Source organism: Phaseolus vulgaris, chromosome 9 (assembly GCF_051622355.1).
Source record: "Phaseolus vulgaris cultivar YP4 chromosome 9, ASM5162235v1, whole genome shotgun sequence".
NCBI lineage: Eukaryota > Viridiplantae > Streptophyta > Magnoliopsida > Fabales > Fabaceae > Phaseolus > Phaseolus vulgaris.
Window position 1 is genome coordinate 25027525 of NC_143506.1, and position 13363 is coordinate 25040887.

Consider the following 13363-nt stretch of genomic DNA (forward strand, 5'->3'; position numbering starts at 1 on the left):
TTCTCTCAAGGTAAGGCACCCCAACAATCAAAGAAATGCATTTAGAATAACACAAAAGTTTATTATCTAACAATATATCATAATACTCATTGATGTCATGCCAAATAGAAGAAGAATGATAAGGAATCTTCAAATAATTAGATTTAAGGGATATGACATGCATTAAAATAGACCAAGACATATTATTGTAAGCAAAATCCCAAGCTAACCATAGGAGATAAGCTTTATTTTCCACCTACAAATTAAGAACATGCAAACCCCCATCTTGCTTAGAACTGCAAACATAATTACAGTTAACAATAATCAAACCAGTTTTGTTAACATCCTGAGTCCAAATGAAGTTTCTAATCCATCATTGACATCTTTTAAGAGATTAAGAGACCATTTATAAATTTAAAAATTGTATGCCATAAGACCAAAAATCATATAGTTAACTAATTGTATCATCCCCATCTTGCTTAAACTTTTGGATTTATGTGATCCTAACTAATGAGATTTTTTTTTATGAATATGGATATCTACTTTTACTTAACTAACATTTTATTTGATAAAAACTAACCTCAAATATTGACAATCCTTTGGCAGGTACAAAAAGTGCGGAATAACATGATTTTCTCAGTAGATCATTGAAACATATGTTACATGTAGAATTATAGTTGACAAATCATCTTAGAACTCATTGTTATTACATGAACATGATTAAAAATAGACATTTTACTTCATCAAATTAAGCCATAGAGTAGATGGAATTATTAGAAACATTTAACATAATTAGATCTTTTCTTTTTATAAATTTTGAAAATATGTATTATTTCCAAAATTGGAAGCAAATAAAAATAGGTTTTGGTCATACATGATCATTCAGATATTGTTGGGGTTTGTTCTTAAATTTGCACTTATAATTTAGAAATTTGAGATGACTTACTTGACTTGCAAAATCACAAAAAATTAGATATTCATAATATATTAATACAATTTGGTAGTTGATATCAAACTTAATCACAAATAATATCATTATTAATTATCTTATTGATTGTAGGAGGTAGAAATATTAATAGTAATAGAACCATAATACATTCCAATCCATTTTTTAATATTCCCTACAATTCCCAATATTATTATTTTTCATATTATTTAATTAAAAACTTATCATTTATTATATTTATGAAAAAAAACTATCACTCCAGATGTTCTATACAACTTCTTCTTGAATTGTCAAAGTAAATTTTTTTATAATAACAATAATAATAAATATCTTATTATTTTACGTGCTTAACCTCTATTTTTTTAGCTATAACTACGGTTACTTGTTCTTACGTTTATTATTTTTTCTTAAAAGGATTAAATTTCAAATTTAGGTTTTGTGAATAAAAATGTTTTTGAGAAAAAACTTCTCTGTATATTATTAATTAGATTTTCAGTAAAGACAGGTTATTATGAAATGGATGATTTCATAATTTCTGGTAAATTTGGTTTAAAGGTGTCACATAAACATTGATTGAGAGGGTAAAATTTTTGACCGTAATAGTGTATTAATTAAGTTCATTTTTCTAAGATAAATTATCATAGATTTATCTTATTGTGTTTTTGAAAGAAGAAAAAAAGTGCGTTATAGTCGGCGGAGAAGTACGCAACGTGGAAGTGGTTGAACATAATGAACCGAAATCCAGAGTAAAAGGCCAAAGAGCGATGCGCATGGTTGATGGGTTGTTCTCTCCACCACACAAACACCATGCCTTTGTCTTTCTCTCTCAATGTAAGTTCCCTTTCTCTCCCTCTACTAGAGTCTTATCAAACATTACTGCACATAAATTGGAAATTATGAGTAAACCAAGAACCAGAAACTGGACAAAATTGAAATAGAGAATCATTTTCCTAGTAATTTGATTCATTATTGCAAGAAGGGTTTTCTAGAAACATGGTTAATGATAATAGCCTTCCCTGTCATTCAAATTGTTACTCTATTGACTATATAGATACGGAAACAGTTATTGGTGTAACTAACAGTGTGTTTTCCTAATCTAAATATACAGTCTTTTGGGATTGTGAGGAAAGTGTTTGGGAGGCTTATAACAGGCAATTATGCTCCCCCTTGTATACAAGTTTCTTTTTCTGCACCCACACACAAACTTAGTTTTAGTAATTCCTCACAGTAGTGGCTTATTTGACTCACTATAGCATTGTGTTTCTGCACATTATTTCATCTTTATAGACATTGTTAAACCAATGGGTGGAAATTGGCACTTAGCAAGAAGAGGTCAAATACTTGTATCATTTAAAGGTGTGAGGCTTGTACACACAACGTGCCGAATCTCTGTCCCTAGGACCTTCCCAAGAAATGAAGAAAAGACCTTTTCTAATATCTCAAGGGATAAGAAGACAGTTCCAGAAGCAGATCCTCCCAGTATCAAAGATGTTCATCTTTTGTATGAATTTTTGGACCAGAGGTTAATCCGTCTTTTCCCCAGTTAGAAGTATATTAGATCCCTCCATGCATACTATATGTAATAAAAGTACTTTGATAGTTTTCATTTTGCAAATTTTAACAGTTCCCTAACTGAACTTCAATTTCAACATATAGTACCAAGCTCACGGTATTGACTGGAGCTGGAATCAGTACAGAGTGTGGCATCCCCGACTACAGAAGGTAGTCTGGCTCTTCTGTACTACTTTCTAACATCATGAAGTTACCTAAAATGTTTATTGGGCAAAAGTAAAACATTGTAGTTTTGCTCAGAATTGCTACTTGCTAGATTTTGTTATATGATATTGGAAATTATTTTCACTATTTTTAATATTTGGACCATGTAAATTTTGTAGATGTAGCATTAAGCATTCACTGATGGCAACATAAAAGGATTAAATTTTTTACTCACTTAGCTACTGATAGGACTCCTAGGCATCAACAAGATGCTTACGGGCCTAATATGAAATGCCAGAATATGGCTAGTCTACACTAGGAGAAAGAGAGTGCAGCCTGGTAGTAAATGCTTATGGGTCTAATATACTGAAAGATCCAGAATATGACAGGTCTACTCTCGGAGAAAGAGAGTGGGGTCCAGTAGTGAAGAGAAGGAGAGTTAGTTAGTGAAAGGGATGAGGTGGCATGAGGGATGTGTAGTGAGAAGTCAGTGTTTGAGGACAAAGGAGAGTGGGGAAAATGAGGCTGGATTATTGTCCGAAATCTATTAAGAGAGTATTCATCTCTCTGTGAGAAATCTATTATTTTCCTTTACTTGTTATTGTTCACTTCACTGATGGCAATTTATTATTTATTGCAGCCCCAATGGAGCTTATAGTTCTGGTTTCAAACCGATAACCCATCAGGTGATTTAAAGGCGTGCTCAATTAGATTATTGCAACATGATAGGGCCTAAATAATTTAGAAAAACATGGTCAATGGAAGAAGGAAAAAAGGGCTAAGTATAGGAAAACATAGGTCTTTTGCCTTGAGGTATCACGTTGCAGATGCTGCTTTAATGGCTTGGAGTTTCATATCATTTTCCAAATACATTAAATATTACTGTCCATGAAGGAAAAGGAAGAACACAATACCTGCAGTATGTCATTATCTTTGGTTTTGTTCTTTGAGAGAAAAAAAGGTTATTAGCCAAAAGAGTAGGGAAACTGAATACTATCTATCTACAGATAGAGAAAAAAGACTTCAAGTTCAACTGTTGATAAGTTATTAAGAATTTGGCGTTAGTGTATTCATGTGTGCATATTTAGATTTGAATGTTTATGGCAATGACTTTGATGAAGAATACTGAACTAAATTTGCATTCCAAAATAGTCATGACTCATGAAGTCCCTTCATCTTAATCTATGTGTTTAAGTTCTCCTTTCTTTTTGACATTACATAAAAGGAGTTTCTCCGTTCGAGTCGAGCTCGGAGGAGATATTGGGCAAGGAGCTATGCTGGATGGATACGATTTACAGCGGCACAACCATCTGCTGCCCATACTGCTTTGGCAACATTAGATAAAGCTGGCCGAATTGATTTTATGATTACCCAAAATGTTGATAGGTACCTTCTATAATTATAAATTTGGGTATTTGGAAAACATGAGATATTAAAAGCAAGCCTATCCTGGAATTTATCCGTACTTCGTTTGCAGGCTGCATCATCGTGCTGGTAGCAACCCATTAGAAATACATGGGACTGTATACACTGTAATTTGTATAGATTGTGGATATTCCTTTTGCCGGAGCTTATTTCAAGACCAGTTGAAAGCCCTTAATCCAAAGGTTAGAATTTGCAACTAATACAAAAAATTGTATTATCAATGAATAAAAGCTTAAGAAGTGGGTTTTATAATGAGAAAAATGCCATTGAAGTGGCTTTATGATTAAGTCCTGATACTTAAAAGATATAACCCTTTGTTCTAGGGATAAAGTATATTATCATGTTGAGAAATGTAACACTTAGATATAAGTCACAATGGCTCTGCTGTGTGTAAGCTCTATTTGACTGAAGGTCTTGATGGTTTCTTTGGATTGGTTTTGCTTGTGATAAAAAAATTGCCCTCTTTTATTCTCTTAAATAGTGGTGTGTAGGCCCCCAAATTTCTCTTACATATATATGAATTAATACATAAATAAAAATATTTTTTAATATTTTAGTATATTTTATAGATTTGACATCTCCAAAATTTTGTACACCTATAAAAGAATTTTGGCACCTCTAAAATATTTCCTAAAGATCTGCCACTGGTGACTTACCAAAAAATGGTTTATACTGTATAGATTTAGGATGGAATCTGATTGTGGAGAAGTAGTTTGAACCAAAAAGCTATGAAGCACAAAAACATCTCTTGGTTGAAGTGTCACTGTGTTGCACACATTCTTACTCTCCCCACCACATCTCCGACACTTCTAATTTAATTAGGTGTCCAGTTAAAATTGTTTTTGGTTGGCTTGGACACATTTACACAATTCATTCACTTGAGCCAACATTACTAAAAAAAAATCAGTTTTTATCTTTTAAAGAGTTTGCTTAAAATATAATATGAAGTATTAACAAAAATATGTTTCTTGCTTTTCTTTAGAAGGTTGTTTTAAAAAGGTGAACATACCATCAAATTAGATCTTTTGTTATGTTACTTGAACTTCATTTTGTTGGAGTCTCTCTTTCTATGTGGGGTATACAGTGTCCTCGTGGCTTATACTTTAGACATTTTTGTGTCAGAATGTTTGTGTCGTGTTGGATGTTTGTGTTAGAGTCCTTGCTTCATAGCTAAAGGTAGGGAGATAAGTATGGGAAAAACTAATATATCCTGTGAAAGATTCCTCATGGCGTGTGTAATAATACTGGCTGTTGAACCTCATTTTTAAGTAAGACTTGTACCCTTTGTTGCAGGCAGGCACTTCTAGAAATTCCTTTCTTAACTCCTAAAACTTCCTCAAATACTTGTTTTCTTAAATTCGTTAACACTACACATAAATAATGGATTATTTATTGAGGGGTTCATCTTGAATCTTGCAAGGATTACTAAACTGTATACTGTACAATTACAACAGAGTATATATTAGGCCAGTTAGTTGAGTTTTCTTACGAATTATGTTTTGCATGTTCAGATCATTTACATAATTTCTATTACGTGTGTCCGATGTGTCCCTTGTACTGAAACTGAAGCTCTGAAAGTAGGAGGACATAGCTTGCGGCATTACTGTGCATTTAATAGCAACAATATATTGCTTCATTTGATCATTGCTTTTATGCAGTAGTTGGAGTATTCATTTCACAAAACAATAAGACTGCATTCTTCTGTTCTGAGTTTCCCTTTTCTGATAAACCAGTGGGCAGAAGCAATTGATAACTTGGACAATGGAAACCCTGGATCAGATAAGAGCTTTGGCATGAAACAAAGACCTGATGGTGATATTGAGATTGATGAAAGATTTTGGGAGGAGGATTTTATAATCCCAACTTGTCATAAGTGCAATGGAGTTCTCAAACCTGATGTAAGCCATCCGGTTTCTTTCAGTTGAAATATTTGCCTGTGCCACATACTTTTCGCGGTACTTCATCCTGTTAGTATTGTTCAGAATTTCTGTTCTTTATTATCTAGTTGGTAACAAGTGGGGGCAAGAAGAGTATAAGAAATCTTAATTATTACTTTATAATTATAGATCTGATACCGTGAGCCGATGAGCACACCCTCTCTACTTGACATAGAGAAAAAAAATTACCATAAAGCATTGCACGATCTTGAACTGCAGTGAAGCCGACTAGACGATCTTTTGACTGCCAGTTCAGAATATATAAGGTGCCATAGGGACTGGAATTTGACACCCTCAAAACATAGAAAGAAATAGCTACCATAGTGGAAAAAGAAGTTCAGGAATTCAGGTACTGATATTATTGAATGCATAAAAGGGAAATACAGTGGAATGAAGTTCCATCTGTCTCTCCCGACAGAAGGCTAGTGTACTCTTTCCATAAAAAACTTAATGGATCTCTCCAACATCCTTCTCTCCATGTTTGACACATTTCCCTCTCTATCTATCTATTCAACATTGTTTGTCAGACCTTTTCTATTTTTTCTAACATAAACTCTTCAAACATTGCCTGGCAGCTGATGTACTATCTCTCCATTAGTTAGAACCAAATTCTAATTTAAGGTCCTAACAGGGTTATAGAACATTTGTTTTATGCTCTCATTAGGTGCTATTCTTATTATCCTATCCTAGGCATCTAAACTTTTCCCCTTTGGCACCAAGGAATCAAGATTAGGGATGATAATGGGTCAGGACGATATGGGGCCGCTGCCAGCTGTCTAAAAGAATCTGTTCCACTGTCTGTTGTGTATCTATAGAAAAAAATACCTAGTTTTTTTTATTTTAAATAAGATTATTCAAAAATAATTCTTTAAAATATAAACTCAAATAAAAATTTAACCTTAAAAGTATAATCTAAATAAAATTGCATCATAAAATATTAGTGCAAATAAATTTAATTTTTGAAAAAACAAATTCAAATAAGTTTTATCAAAAAGTATAAGTTTTAAAAAATTAATATTTTCAAAAACAACTTCAATTTTGTAAGTCTAAATAAAAAAAAGTATAGATATATGAAATCAAATTTTAAATAATTATTGAATTTTTAATATTTTTGTTACCAATAACTTTATTTTTGTCATTTGATTTTTTTTTTTTAATATCCAAATAACAGTCACTAAAGGATAGTGGTAATGGGGATATATGCAGGTTGGATCACATGATATTTATACTCGCACAAGCAAGTAATTAAAGTAATGATACTCATTATCCATAGACATTCATTAAAGATATCTATTTAATATTCATTTCATTACTGATTTTTCTAGCGAATATTTGAGAGAGCATATTTTTTTGTCATTCCCTGGACAAAATTCCATTTGATGACCATTTAAGTTGTGAATTATTTCTTGTAATTCTTTTTTATGTGACAAATCTTGATGTATTCTCAATGTATCTTATGTGATTATTTGATGCTATTCTGTTCCTATTGAATAAGCTATTATGTTCCTATTGAATAAGTTCATGGCTGTGTTATTCAATATATTACATGATTTAGCTGAAGGAACTGAATACAAGTGCATTTTGAAAACAAAAATGGATTATTCTATGGACACAGAAACTTGCTTAGTCAATCATGCATCTGAGAATGTGTGATCGTTTTGATTTGTGTCTTTTTACGCTGATGTCCTTTATGTTCTCATTGTTAATAATTATGAAGGTTGTCTTCTTTGGTGATAATGTTCCTAAGGACAGAGCTGATATGGCAATGGAAGCGTCCAGAAGATGTGATGCTTTTCTGGTACTTGGGTCGTCTGTGATGACCATGTCTGCTTTTCGACTTGTCAGGTAGATTCAAGTTTACAATGTCTCAGGGTCTTCTAGTTGTGTGTTGTGGTGTCTTTATTATCTAAATTCTAATATTTGTATACATAACATACTAATAATAATGATATTTGAAATGAAAAAACTATTTGTTGTAATTAGCTTTAAAACTCTAATTTAGAAAGAAGCTTTTGTTCCCCATTTTGTTTGAAGCAGTGAAGTTTTTTTCGTTTTCTTGTGATGCATTGAATGGCTGCATGTGACATAACAGGGCAGCTCACGAGGCTGGTGCTGCTACTGCAATTGTGAACGTAGGTATGACGCGTGCTGATGATTTTGTGCCCTTGAAAATCAATGCACGATTGGGTGAGGTATGGATTGAGTTGATCTTCACTGTTTATACTAAATAGTGTTGCTCTACTGCCTCAAATCTTACAAGTTTTGCATTGTTGCAGATCCTGCCAAGAGTACTTGACATGGGATCTATAAGCATACCTGCTGTTTAATGATGCTAGATGAAAACATGTATCAAGTTATCCACTACCACAACTTTCTTATACACTGTTGTTGTTCAGGTAAAGTCTAAACGCTGCCACACTCTCCAGTGGACATCTCTTAACTCTTTCTTCAAATTCTGTTTATGCCAGTTTTCACCATAACTCCCCAAAAATTAAAATGCACTGAGTGAAGCATTTTCAACTTCAGAAATAATATGAAGTGGTGCGTGCAGAGGATAAATGCATGTGCAGATGATTGTTGTAACTCGTCATTCTATAGAAATGATTTTATGTGATGTATTTTGCTTTGATTAACTTTCATTGATTAAATGCTTCAAGCTCAGAAAGAGTTGCGTTCTCATAAGTGACTTGGTGCAAAATTGCTCCAATTTCATTAACTTACATTGTATTTTATCATTTTTGCCGTCTAAATGATATTGGTAAGGAATTCAATAATATGTAATTGATATTTTTGTTCTCTTTGTCATATTAAAATTATATCAGATGTGAACTGGCCCTGACATATTAAAAATACGTCAAACATAGTCACAATTAACAGCACCATAAAATCACTAAAAGAAACTTACCCATTAAAATTATAATCACTTCTACTTTGAATAATTTCGTCAGTGTGGTATTTTCCACTTGTTTACAACATTCATCGTACAGTACTCGCTCAACTTTGGAAGCTCAATGCATGACAGACTTAATGCAAATTGACAATTATAAATTCGTTCTCTTATAGCACGTTGATTTAGACCAATATTAACTAATGAAAATGCAATATTAAATTAAAAAAATGTTGCAGAACCTTTTTGACACCTCCCATTAAGATTTTAAAAGTTTTTTTATAATAGACATCTAATGATGGGAATATATTAAATTTTCATGTCACAAAAATTGTTCAAAAGTTTGGAAGAAGAAATTGCTTAAAATGTTAAACTACTCACATACATTTTTCTGAAATATAAAATAAATTATATCCATTATTTAAGACAATTAATACCACAAAATACTTTAATTTAATAATCAATTAGGGTTTCTTCACTGAACCTTGCAGTAATTAATTTTTATTCTTTTGAACGGCAAAGATTATGTAGGCAACTATAAGAGTTAGAGAAGAATGTTAAAATTCTTCTAACCTATTTGATTAAATACAAAGGAGAAAATAATTTTTAATTTAAGCCCAAAATGCCCTTGAAATTTAAAAAAAATGTCAAATAAATGACGTTATAAGATCACATCCGGATTATAATTGTAAAATGTTTCAATGAGTGTGTTTTTCCCATTTTAAGGGAACTTTCAAGATTTGTTCCCATTCTTCCCTTTTTTTCCTTCTTCACAATTCCCTGTTTCAAACAAAGTTAATGGAGACGGATAGTAGAGTGGTAGTAGAGCATATAGTTAACCACTAGCATATAACTGTTCACTTTATAGGCATCATTAAATAAAGTTTGAAATCCAAAACCTACCATAAAACCTACAATAGCAGTACCAGTTTAGGAAAGATTTGATTGGTATACATCACATCACCCTTCATGTCGTCCTAATAATCCAAAAAACTATATTAACATAATCATTTTGTAGATTAGTAAGTACACGCGGTGCCCATTTCCTAAGAATTCTCACTGACTGCTTTGTCAATTTCTTCAACATGAGTGCGCAGCACATTCCACTGCATTCGAGAAAGAAAATGAATCATTGGTCGCTAGCTTAAAAATCGTTTGTTCAAAAAATTTAGGACAAGAAAGTGTAGATTGATGATATGCATAGAAAAAAGAACTTGTAACCATGCAACATCCAAATGATTCCAAGATATACCTGATCCATAGTCAATGAGATACCTGTAAACAAATTTAAAGATGTTAAGTGTAACCCACATTTATAAATCATCAAGCCAACAAACATTATCTCTCATGCGGTTTAAAATAAAAGGATAAATATCAAATACCAATGAGCTCTATCAAGAACCAAATTTTCATTGAAGACAAATAGTAGATAACAAAATCTATTTGTTCACTACTTGAAACCAACTACAATCTTAGTACATTCTAAAAAAACTTCCCAGGATCTAAGGATGCCTCAATTACAATGCATAAGCATGATCTTGGAAACAAATGGATAGCATAAATCAGGACCTTCGAAAAGTCAATCAGGTCAAAATCAAATTTCCAATATAAAATCATAGATACTGATCTAGGATATCAGTACATATCAACCAACAACAAAAATGCTATGACAGGATAGCAAATAGCAGAGTAGTCATTATTCTGCTTAAAAATTATTAATTATGTACAAGTAAATACTAAAAAATACTCTGTTTCTACTACTCAAAATACACAACAATTATAATAAACAACATAAATACATGTCCAAACAAAATGTAGCAGGAAAACACGGGAATGTAGCAGAAACAGAAAAGAAAGCATGTAGGCAGGAAGAGAAGAGAAATCCCCATCATTATTTCTTACCTACGATAATTATGTAAAAGTTCAGTTTGTACCTACACCTTAACAACATATTTCCCATGAGCCAATAAATGATATGGTAACTGGTAAGTATATTTCCAATTCATTCATCGAAACAACTTCCAGATTCTTAAACAAACTCAGACTGAATGTTCATAGATTTACTCAATTTATTTATACCAACAGAAAGTTCAAAATCAGAAAAATTAATTCAGTTTTCATGTTATCATAAACTTAATTGCTTGCTAAAATCATACATTACAATGAGCTAGAGTTTCCTTTACTCACAAGATGAAAAGCTTTTATTAGAAAAGAGTCTATGAGAATTTTCAAGAGCCACGTTGTTTGTAATAATGGATAGGGATAACCAGTAGCTAACAACAAATTATACACTCACGAATCAAAGTCCAACAAAACCGACATCAGAAAAGTAAATCTCAAAGAGGTGGCCTGATATCTCACGGAACGAGTTTATCCTCGATCTTATCAATAATACATTACAAATAAGAACTGCACATATCATCAGCCAGAACATATCATCACATTCATCAGTTTTAACTACATTCTCAAAAAAAAGAATGAGCCATCCTACAAGAGACCTAGGGTATGAGATAGCATTACTTCAATCCATCCAGTAAAATACATTTAAACCACTGGAAAATTAATCCAAAACCCTTCATATTCCTCAAACAACGCACCCACTGAACTAAAATAAACTCACAAACCAATATAAGAAAATTAAGTAAAAAATCAAGGTACCGAATAATTTCAAAAAAAAAGTCACCAGAATCTAACCTTTCTTGCCAGGCATTTTCTTGCCATCCTTGAGGTAAAACTCGCGAATGTCAACTACAATCCTGCCTTGCCAGTTCCTCACAGAAACCCTCCTGTTCTTGGAAATCTACATTTAACCAGAATAAAATAGTAAATAAACGGTAAAATGAAATTTAAAAAAAAAAAGAAGAAAAAAGAGTAAACCCTAGTATAGTGGAGTAATGAACCTCGCAGACGACAATAGAGTCAGATTCGTCGTCGGAATCTCTCTTTAGTGTCTTTTTGGGCGGCGCGTGGCCTTCAGAGTCAGCATCGGAAGCACCGTCTTCGTCTCTCCTCTTCGCCTTCCCAGACATTTCTGGAATCTTCTTTTCTGCTTCTGATGGAATGAAATTTTATAGAAAACGAAAATTTATAGAAAATGAAAGAATGAGAGAAAGATAAGAAAAAAATTGAAACCTAAAATAGCTTTTGGCGCCCAAACTTCACTCCAATTCAAGAGTCACACTATTCTATGACTAACTTCATTCTCAGTCCTGCGTTCCAAATTTCCTCAGAATTTATATCTTTTTTTTATCAGAATTTAAAATACTAAATTGTTTAATGAACAAATTATTGCATAAACTATAATATAATAGTAACAATTCACATTTTTATTACATAGTAATAATTATTAAAAAAAACAAATCGATTTTCTTCTAATATCATCTCATGTTATTACTACATATTATAATAATGCATACAAGCTTTTTTTACAAAATATGTATTTTCTATGAGTTTTATTAACCAGTTTCTTAAATGTATTTTAATAAAAATTATTAATCAACTATTTTTTAATAGAAATCTCTAATGACAAAGGAAATATTAAATAAAATGTGAAACCAGTATTTTATATTTTTTAATAATTTTTAGTCAATGAAAACTATGTTAAAAAGAATATGTATTTTAAAGTGTACTTAATTATTAATTTGGCCACTAACTTTCACTTTTTTTTTATTTTTTTCACTTCAATTTATTACATCTCCGGTAAAAACATCTCCGGTAAAAGTCATTCTTAGTAACTTGCTTCCATAGGTCTTATAATGGATCCATATTTCTACATTTTTTATACAAATTAATTATTTTTTATATAAAACATAAAAATATGAAATAGCAATAATATTAAAATTTTAATTTATTTCTTATTCATAAGTAAAAGTTAAATCATAGAGAAAATAATTGTTGTTTTAATAAATAACAAAATTTACGATCAAGTAAGTAAATTATAAATAATTTATAAATATTTTTGTCCCTGACTAATTTTAGTTATTTTAATAACAAAATTGTAATGAAATTTATTAAAATAAACAATACTTTGAATATAGTATTTTTTTTAATAATATTATTTCAAAAACTAAAAAAGTTAAAATTATTATAAAAAAAATAACTTGTCTTATCTTCAATAAACTCGTGGGTTGAGAAGCTGTTTAATTTATTATAAATCTTTTAACATGATAATTCTTATGGATAAGAAAATAAAATATATGTCATCGAATTTGTTTGGTGAATTTATCTTCTAGGAATATTCATTTCAAGTATGCAACAAAATTGAGAGAATAATTAAAAACTTCATATAACACCCTAATTAAGAGAAAATAATGTAAAAAATTATTAAGAGTTGAAATGTGATGAAGCTTGCAGTGAGGGATAAAAAGCTTATAGTTTTAAGCATAAGGTGAACACATGTTTTTTTGTGACCTTATCACAAGTAAAGGCTATTCAACCCACTTTGGTATTGCTGAATCTGCATGTTGGTTTTTC

At 31.3% G+C, this 13363-nt stretch overlaps 2 protein-coding genes across 17 annotated transcripts; one reads left to right on the plus strand and one right to left on the minus strand.

Moving 5' to 3' along the window:
• The first annotated feature begins 1562 nt into the window (after positions 1-1562).
• On the plus strand, positions 1563-8799 carry SRT2 (sirtuin 2). 11 transcript variants are annotated; one of them, XR_011082794.2, is made up of 12 exons: positions 1563-1756; positions 2034-2076; positions 2213-2447; positions 2582-2647; positions 3282-3327; positions 3867-4027; positions 4119-4248; positions 5800-5964; positions 7721-7848; positions 8096-8195; positions 8280-8399; positions 8472-8799. XR_011082794.2 is itself a non-coding variant. In XM_068626009.2 (11 exons), the coding sequence occupies exons 1-11, from the start codon at positions 1703-1705 to the stop codon at positions 8328-8330; spliced, it is 1179 nt and encodes a 392-aa protein (XP_068482110.1). In that variant the 5' UTR covers positions 1563-1702; the 3' UTR covers positions 8331-8799. The 11 variants fall into 11 exon arrangements, 4 of the variants coding, with proteins under 4 accessions (XP_068482110.1, XP_068482109.1, XP_090151421.1 ...); XR_011082796.2 differs by having other exon boundaries at positions 1584-1756; positions 8530-8799; XR_011082793.2 differs by lacking the exon at positions 2034-2076.
• Positions 8800-9713: 914 nt separating this feature from the next.
• On the minus strand, positions 9714-12148 carry LOC137821482 (RNA polymerase II transcriptional coactivator KIWI). Of its 6 annotated transcripts, none has more exons than XM_068626088.2 (5): positions 12023-12148; positions 11791-11939; positions 11585-11690; positions 10143-10165; positions 9714-9996 (listed from the first exon to the last, which is right to left on the minus strand). In XM_068626088.2, exons 2-5 carry the CDS (start codon positions 11917-11919, stop codon positions 9937-9939), a joined length of 318 nt encoding a protein of 105 aa, XP_068482189.1. In that variant the 5' UTR covers positions 11920-11939; positions 12023-12148; the 3' UTR covers positions 9714-9936. The 6 variants fall into 6 exon arrangements, with proteins under 6 accessions (XP_068482189.1, XP_068482190.1, XP_068482188.1 ...); XM_068626089.2 differs by having other exon boundaries at positions 11791-11936; positions 12023-12124; XM_068626087.2 differs by having other exon boundaries at positions 11791-11942; positions 12023-12120.
• Positions 12149-13363: the final 1215 nt, after the last annotated feature.

Bases quoted from the DNA above. Each gene is read 5' to 3' on its own strand.
- SRT2 (XM_068626009.2), top strand. From the start codon at position 1,703: ATGGGTTGTTCTCTCCACCACACAAACACCATGCCTTTGTCTTTCTCT. The intron at 2,648-3,281 runs GTAGTCTGGCTC...TATTTATTGCAG, and splicing joins GGCATCCCCGACTACAGAAG to CCCCAATGGAGCTTATAGTT. The intron at 3,328-3,866 runs GTGATTTAAAGG...ATTACATAAAAG, and splicing joins TCAAACCGATAACCCATCAG to GAGTTTCTCCGTTCGAGTCG.
- LOC137821482 (XM_068626088.2), bottom strand. From the start codon at position 11,919: ATGTCTGGGAAGGCGAAGAGGAGAGACGAAGACGGTGCTTCCGATGCT. The intron at 10,166-11,584 runs GTTAGATTCTGG...ATTTGTTTACAG, and splicing joins GAAAATGCCTGGCAAGAAAG to GTATCTCATTGACTATGGAT. The intron at 9,997-10,142 runs GTATATCTTGGA...TCTCGAATGCAG, and splicing joins TCTCATTGACTATGGATCAG to TGGAATGTGCTGCGCACTCA.